The following is an 8,336-nucleotide window of genomic DNA, read 5'->3' as shown; positions in this document are numbered from 1 at the left end:
TAGCAATTTTGAACTGTATTTATTTATTTGACATATATCCCATCTTTCAGTCTGGAGTTTGGTGACATTAACAGCACTCTACTCTCATGTTTCCCCACAACCACCTTGTGAAGTAGGTCAAGCTGGGAGAGAGTGATTGGCCCTAAATCACTCAGTGGTTGAAGGTGGACCAGAACCTGGTTTTCTTTGCTCCTAGTCCAGTACCTTAACCACTAAAGCCACCTCAGCTCTCAAGCACAATCAAAGTCCAGTTTTACCCCAAGCACCTCATACTATTCTATGTGAGGTAGGGTCTCTAATCTGGAGACTACCTTGAAAACCAAGATACAATTGTCTATGTTCCACCAACTAGAAGGTACATGCAAGGTATCAACATCACCTCCACTTCCCAGGTTCCTTTGCCACTCTGGTCCTTAAGGAAACTCTGAACTCTACCAGAGTGACAAAAAAAATCCCACTTGTTCATGCCCATGCCATGAAAGTTGTAGCATCGTTTCCAAGCAACAAACACTGCATTCCTAGCCTGGATGTAACAAAATGGTTAGTATAATAATTTGAATGACAGCACACTTCTACTTTTCCTAATTTCCACACCTATATCAGCATATCACTAGAACTGGAAAAAAGAGAACATGAATGAGACAGAAAACCTGCCTCCAGTGGTGAGTTGCTACTTCCTTATGAGCTAATAAAAAATTATGAGTCAAGAGCCACACAAAAGTGTCATAAACATTCTTTAAGCACTGATTAAAAAAAATAAGGAAGGACAATCTGACCATGAAATAATAAAATAATGATCAATCAACAGATATGTGCAATTGGCTTTTGCAGAGAAGGCAAGCGTAGCTTCCAGGAAGTTCAAAATGCTTTTAATAACAAGACATGTTTAGAGTAAATGTTGGAAAACAGAAGATGAGGTAGGTCAGGGCAATCTCTGCAAGAAACCTTATACCCACAAGCAGGATGTAGGGAGGTGAATCACAAACACATTCCCGAAGAGTAGTCAACATGGCTCCAGTCTTTCAGTTCTTGCTATCTACCTCCAAGCAAGAGAGACACAATCAATGTATTTTAAACACACAACAATCTGGTCATTGGAATCCAAGTTCAGACCCCCAACCCTTGCACCAAGCTGTTCAGCAGCACCAGCAGCAATGGGTGGGTAGAAGACTGGAGCAAGGACCATTTCTAAGTTTCTTCTCCTTGCAGCTGCCCATTCCTAAAGTCTAAAATTCTTGCAGGATCCCATCCCAAGAGCCATCAGGGTGAAAACAAAGCAGCCAGAGTCAATGAGGCTCAAGGTCTCTTCTGAGCGATCTTGACAGCCTTTCGAAGTTGTTCCGTTGGCATGAGTTGGAGAGTGTCCAAGGCATGAATAAGCTGCTCCCGGGCGTTGCCAATAAAAGCATTGCTAAGGAATGCTGGGAGGCCCCCAATACCATCACGCAAAATATAGAGAGGAACACGGATGAGACCCATCACCTGAACCAACAGAGGGGAGAAAATCAAGTTAAAATGTACTCTTGGGGAAACCTGTCCTCTTCCTGCTGTCAGTACCACCACTTCACTCAAGACAACCAACTTCACAATGCATGAGTTTACCAAAAGCTCTGAAAACGCTGAATGTCTTATACTGATGTTCAATTTCCACTTCATTTTTTGTTTTAAATGTTGTAGCCATTACAGCTACCAAAATATGTTCACAGGCATTTGAGCAAAGCTTGATAAATTCTTAGCAAGGGTCACAATGCTAGGGTCGGCTTGCAGGATACTCTTCAGCTTCCTCCTCTCATACATACACACCCAATTAGTAACACCAGAATATTATGTAAAAAAAAACTAAAAAATAGGTAGGATGATTATTAAAGCTAAGAAAAAAAGGAATACAGTGGTACCTCGGGTCACGAACGCTTCTGTTCACGACCAATTCGGGTCACGAACAGCACCGTTCGCAAAATTTTGCTTCCGTTCGCGAACGCCAGATCAGGTGACGAACAGGATCCGCGGCCATCTTCCCTCCTGTGACACGTGGTCGTGGCTTCCTGTAGGGAGGGGGACTCTCCCTCCAAGCAATAACCGCCTCCCCACCCGCCTTCCTGTCCTCCATGCCAGAAGTCGCGTTGAGCAAGGTTAGCGTTCTCTCTCTTCGTACTGTATTTTGTTTCATATTTTTGTGGTTTTAAAAAAAAAATACATATGGTTCAGAACGGATTAACCGTAATTACACTGAACCTTATGGGAAAATTTGATTCGGGACGCGACCAAAATTGGGTCACGACCAAATTCGGAGGGGTCAGAACGGATTAACCATATTTACATTGAACCTTATGGGAAAATTTGATTCAGGTCGCGACCAATTTGGGTCACGACCAGAGTCGCGGAACGAATTAAGTTCGTGAACTGAGGTACCACTGTAATTTACCAACTTTCCCCAGAGAAAACATAGCAGTGCCTGGGAACAGTTTTTTTTATACTGGCCCCCAACAACTCTCTTAACTTCCCACTGCCCGTCTTGCCCCTTATGCACCTCAAATCCATGGTCTTTTGCCTGAGTAGCCCCTTCCTCTACCACTCGGAGCTCTTCCAAGCTAATCTGCTTGGCGTAAAAATGCATCACTACTCTCTGTGGCTGCTCAGAAACATGGGAGCTCACGTAGTCCTCCTCAGCCAGGCGGAAGGAGGCAGCCGCAGGGCCTAACTCTTCACACAGTTCTCGATTTAGTCCTTCTTCCAAGGAAATATCCCGGGGATCCACAAACCCGCCTGGAAATCCCAGCCGACCATCAAACCTCATCTGCATCTGGAAGAGAAGAGATTCAGACTGATAGTTCATATACTCTCTACGTCACCCTTCGACTCCAGGTATGGGAATCTTTTTGGTTTGGCTTAGGAGCCTCTGGCCTGCCCTCCTCATCGCATCTTTTCCTTGTTACCTTATAAAGTAAAATCTCCCTAACTCTGGGAGAGCTCAGGGGTCTTTAATCTTGGGGAATTCTGGGGCTCTGTGAACGTGGATGAAAAAAAAATCCCAACTTTATTTTCATTAATCTCTAATTGAAATTTAGCTGCTTCTGTTATTAATTTAATGGATTAATAAACACATATAATAGTACATATGATTTCTAACATCTTGATTACTGTACTTGAGCATAATTGGTTTTCTTTGTAATATAATTTATATCTATGTATTTTATTTTATGCATTTAAATACATTTTTCTGAGAAGGGGTCCACAGATTTCACTAGATTCTCAAAGAGGCCCATGGTTAAGTTTAAGAATCCCTGCCCTAAAGGATCCATTTGTCTTGTTACCACTACTAAAGACTTTCCTGGATTAGAAATACTTTTGTTTTTCTCATCTATTTCATTCCATCTCTGAGGGAATGAGTCTAGGTGGAATGTGAAGAAGACAAAGAGCAATACAATCAATTTGTTAAATTTTAAACCAAGAATCAAATTGACTTGTATTAAATAACTTTAAACAGGTTATAAACAAGCTCACAATATTACAACATATCTACAGGTTGCCAAACAAGAGTTGTTGCACGATGGGTGGCATACAAGTCGTCTTCTTCCTCTCCTTCTCCTCCTCCTCCTCCTTCTTCTTCCTCCTCCTTCTTCCTCCTCCTCTTCTTCTTCTTCGCTAAATACATACTCATAAACTTGTCACTGTGACAAATTCAGACTTTTCTAGACTGGAAAATCATCCTTCTGTCCACCCCTCCCAAACCCCTCTCCTACAGTTCCCCCTCCCTCCAGGATATAAACTGGGAGGAGGCAGCCTGCATTGATCAGCAGTTACACCACTCAATCAATACTGAGCCTCCCTTAATTTTTTTGGTCGGGGAGGGGGGTAAGGGGTGAAGGCAATAATGGCTAGGCCAAAGATGCAAAGTAAGATAGACTGGATGACCTTGGACTATTTTCAATAAGATATTTAGGACAGGATAAGGTCTTTCCTGTCCTTTTTATTATTATTAGAGGACTAATTTGGCTAAGAGAGCCAGTTTGGTGTAGTGGATAAGGCACCAGGCTAAAAACCATGAGACTGTGAGTTCTAGTCCCGCCTTAGGCACGAAGCCAACTGGGTGACCTTGAGCCAGTCACTCTCTCTCAGCCCTGGGAAGAAGGCAAGGGCAAATCATTTCTGAAAATTCTGCCAGGAAAGCTGCAGGGACTTGTCCAGCAGTTGCCAGGAGTCAATACTGACTTGAAAGCACCAAAAAAGAAAAAAGAAAAAAAAACTAAATTCAGTACATTTCCTATGTCAAAAACAGAGGAACCTCTACACCTCAGATGTGGTCAGAGGGTGGTCAGGGTCCATAAAAATAAATTTGGGTCTGCATAATGTTCTGGGGTCTCAGGTTGCTCATCAAGCTTTAAACTGGGTGGCCAAACCTCCCTCCCCCCCTTCCCATTTCTCCCCCAGCCACCATAACAATCTGCACAAAGAAAATATTGCCAGTTTGGTGCAGAGATTAAAGGCACCAGGCTAGAAACCAGAAGACTGTGAGTTCTAGTCCTGTTTTAGGCACAAAGCCAGAGGGGTGACTTTGGACCAGTCGTTCTTTGTCAGTCCTAGGAAGAAGGCAAGGGCAAACCACTTCTGAAAATTTTACATTAGATACATTTAAAACCGCATACACACACACAAATTTCTGGAGCTGAATCAGCATGTTTATCTTCAAACCTTTTCTAAGGTTTTGGGCATTACTGACTATAAAGAGGGATAAACAGGGATAAATATTATAAACCCTCTCCAAAGGACAACATTATACAACAAACATGCACAGGAGGTCCAGAGAGTCACTAACTCCATACTTCAGAAGTTTTATTCTTTTTTTAAAATAAAATGTCTTAGTCCAAAAAGATGCTATCAGACTTCTTGCGATTTTTGGTTGCCATGGATTAATATGGTTCTCCTCTTTCCGTAACCCCAAACTGTTAAACTGCACTGCTGTTCCTTAACTAAGAATTAAGGTGAGTCGGGAATAGGCTATGCCAGAAGTCTTAACACTACAACACCACTTTTGCAGGAATTTCCTGGGTCAGGAATGTGCAACCTTTTTCTGGTCCAGGCAATGCTTGACTGCTGAAAAGCATGCTGGGGACTGTACTCCAAGAACTGGGCCAAATTAAGACAAAACTAAATTGAACTTAATTTTAATAAACAGTAACATAAATAAATTACAGAATTTATTGTTAACATACTTTCCCTATATTTGATAATATTCACTTTCAATCAACGCACAATTCAGAAACCTCTACAAGGCAAATATGGCTCTGGGCTCTACCCCTTTGCATTAAGGTAAGCCTCTCTGTGCCTCCTCTCAGCAACATGGGGATTATCCTCACTTTACCTTACACACTTGAGGTGATGATTACAGCCAAACAATGCTCTAGACATTAAATAGTTTGTGAAATGCTCTAGACATTAAAATAGACAACATAAATGCTAATTAATATAACTGAGTAGACCAGGCAGGACAGAATGAGAAGAAATAAGGCCCAGGGTATTTTTGTTCCAATTTGTAAAGATTTCACACCATCTACCTTCTTCTCAGCACTATAACTACAAAAATCTGAACAACCACTAGATGGAAACAAAGAAATACAGAAAATCCCAACTGGTTGCTGCCATCTCATGATCAGCTGGATTCCCACAGCCCAGATCTGTTAGCTCTACAACACACCCTAATCAGTAAAGTTCATCCCAACCCAGATTTTCTATATTTTCTCACACCTTATTCAGACCAAGTATTTACTGCCAGAGACTTCAGATTCCACCATCCACCCGCACCCCAATCCCAGTAAATCCAAGTCTAATTCTTAAAAGGTGATAAACTTGCGTTTGGCTGTCTAACCCTCATCAGAGGGGGATATCCTTCCACAATAAAAACTGATATTGCGAGGAGATCAGGGTGTACTGGGGAATACACGTATACATAAATCAACCTTCAGTCAAATCTATCTGCAGAGCACTCGGTGGTAAATACTACGGGAACAAATCTTATCTCTAGTTTACCAAGTACAGTACTGACTTTTTAAAAAGGATCTATGCCTGGAGCAAGTGGGCCATTAGAAGTAAGCACCCATTCCTGATGTTTTAAATTTAGTATGCCCTCCCCCCTTTCTTTCCCTACTCAGGAGGCTCCCCCCAACTTCGGCTAAAACCAATTCTCACCAACACTGCGAAACGCAACGGGATCTTGCCAAAAAGCCGGCCGGGGTTGGGTGCGTATAAGAGGGCATGACAAGCGTGCTTCCAGCCGGGTGGCCCGAGGCTCAGCGCTTCAGCCTTAGCCAGAGCCCGAGGTTCGCTCATCGCTCCCGGCCTCAGCGCCCTGGGCTATAAGCCTCGACGTCGCACCCTCGTGAAGATCCACCTTCCTCCGTCGGAGGAGGAAAAAACACCCCGGCGAACGCCGCTGCAGGTAGCTCTCAACAGTGAATTCCCCCTGCAGCCAATCAGATATCGAGAAGGAAGAACCCTTGGAACGTTGAGCTACGTTCGGTAGCCTTTCCGGCCGTTTTACATTGTTGGTCAAAAGAGGGCGCGTCGAGCCAACCTTTGATGTGGCTGCAGGGTGACGAGAATCCCGCGGTTTTATTTTCCTCTCTCTCGGTGGTCCACCATTTTGCCTTGAAGGTGTAAAACCGAAATGCACCCTGGATATTTCAGGCAGAGGCATAACTAAGCAATGTTGCATTGTTTATAGGATATGCTGTTGCTTGACATCAGAAGAGGCATTTCTTTTCTGTATCAATTCCAGGCCTATTTCCGCCTTCTTTCCAAGAATCCCCACGCTCAGCAACGTGCTCCATGAAAACGTAGACCCACTAAGAGTCTGTGCTCCTGAGTTCTCACGGTTAGAATATACAGTAAATAGGTTTCTTGAGTTGGAATTTAAGCAGCTATCATTACATATTTCCAGACACAGAAGACGGATGTCCTTCAAGGCAAGCCCATTCAGATGAAACCACACTAGTTTCATCTGTAAACAACCACCTGTCTTCAGAAGACAACCTGGGATTATTTATAATATAAATGAGTAGCAAACACACGCTAACGTTTCATGTGGAAACATATCACTGAAAGTAAGAACACTTGCAAACTAGCATTTTTAAGGAATAATCAGGATAGGATTCTGTGGGAAGAATGAGTTGGAATACATCTGAAAAGTACCACTGTGGCCTGTAGGTAGCTGTGAAAACTTCCCTGTGTAAAGGATTTTCAGCACATAGTTAATCAGCATTATCAAAAAGGATTTGTTCAGATCTCCAGGCAAAGATTACAACAGCCATCAATCAAGACTCCTCTCCACAGGCTATTTTTGTTCCTCTAGGACAGTGATGGCAAACCTTTTGGGCTTGGCGTGTCAAAACTTTGGAAAATGCCTAACTTGACTCTGCTGGTGTGTTATACACACACACCCCTGAACAAAAGAGAAACAGTTTTTTACATATTCATTTATTTAAAAAAAAATCAGTCCAATCATGTGTATTATATAAGAAACATCAAATAATTACAAAAATGAAATATGAAACAAACTCAGTTTCTTTGATAACTCAAACAGGGAAAATAGTTGTCAGGTGTTGGTGAACGCTGGTGCCACCCAAAATGTCGTGGCCTGTCACCTTTGACACACATCATAGGTTCACTGCTCTAGGAGCTCAAGGCAGCATCCCTAGCACTCCTATTTTTCTTCCATTTCATAGAATTCACTCCAGGACATCCAATAGGCAGAATCTGCTCTCTCAAGACCTATACAGTATTTGGGGGTGTGAGAAGATACAAATGTTTTATGTGCTGCCTTACCTGTATCTGTTGCTGTGATCAAATGGAGTTCTGAACAGGTGGGTTCAATTCCAGCTACTTCTCTCTCCTCCCACTTTACCTATGACATCACTGCTTTCCCAAATTAAATGGTTAATGTTGCTCCTTCCCCCAAATCTTCATCTCTCTCTTCCCAGGACTGGAGGCTAATCTCTAGGGTCCTTCTCAAGCATTGACAAATTTTGAGTACTTGCTGTAAAAAGCCTGTCTGCAGCCCCTCCCTGCTTTGAATGGGTTTGGGGGGGGGTTGGTGGTAGTGGTTGGGGTTGTGAAATGTTAGTACAAAAACCATGAGGAGAGAGGATTCATCCCCCCCACGTGGAGAGCCATGAGAAGAAAATGAGGGAAACGGGAAAAAAGGCGGGATCCAACCCCCTCCCACACAACGCAGCAAAGCTAGGCCGCAGTGGAGCCGCCCCTCCCTTTGTGCTCATATGAGACAGGCTTGGTTGAAACCCCTCTCTGCTTTGAGTGGGTTTGGTTTTTTGGGTTTTTTTTTC

General features: G+C 43.0%; 1 protein-coding gene across 1 annotated transcript; it reads right to left on the bottom strand.

Moving 5' to 3' along the window:
• Positions 1–717: 717 nt before the first annotated feature.
• On the bottom strand, positions 718–6,647 carry LOC103066411 (U8 snoRNA-decapping enzyme). Its single transcript, XM_007420506.4, has 3 exons — positions 6,184–6,647; positions 2,528–2,800; positions 718–1,482 (listed from the first exon to the last, which is right to left on the bottom strand). Exons 1-3 carry the CDS (start codon positions 6,322–6,324, stop codon positions 1,297–1,299), a joined length of 600 nt encoding a protein of 199 aa, XP_007420568.1. The 5' UTR covers positions 6,325–6,647; the 3' UTR covers positions 718–1,296.
• Positions 6,648–8,336: the final 1,689 nt, after the last annotated feature.

The sequence above is a fragment of the Python bivittatus genome, unplaced genomic scaffold (genome assembly GCF_059951505.1).
Source record: "Python bivittatus isolate LINGU-HERP-01145 unplaced genomic scaffold, Pbiv_v1 ctg000220_np1212, whole genome shotgun sequence".
Taxonomy (NCBI): Eukaryota; Metazoa; Chordata; class Lepidosauria; order Squamata; family Pythonidae; genus Python; species Python bivittatus.
This window is presented reverse-complemented; position numbering and strand designations above follow the sequence as displayed.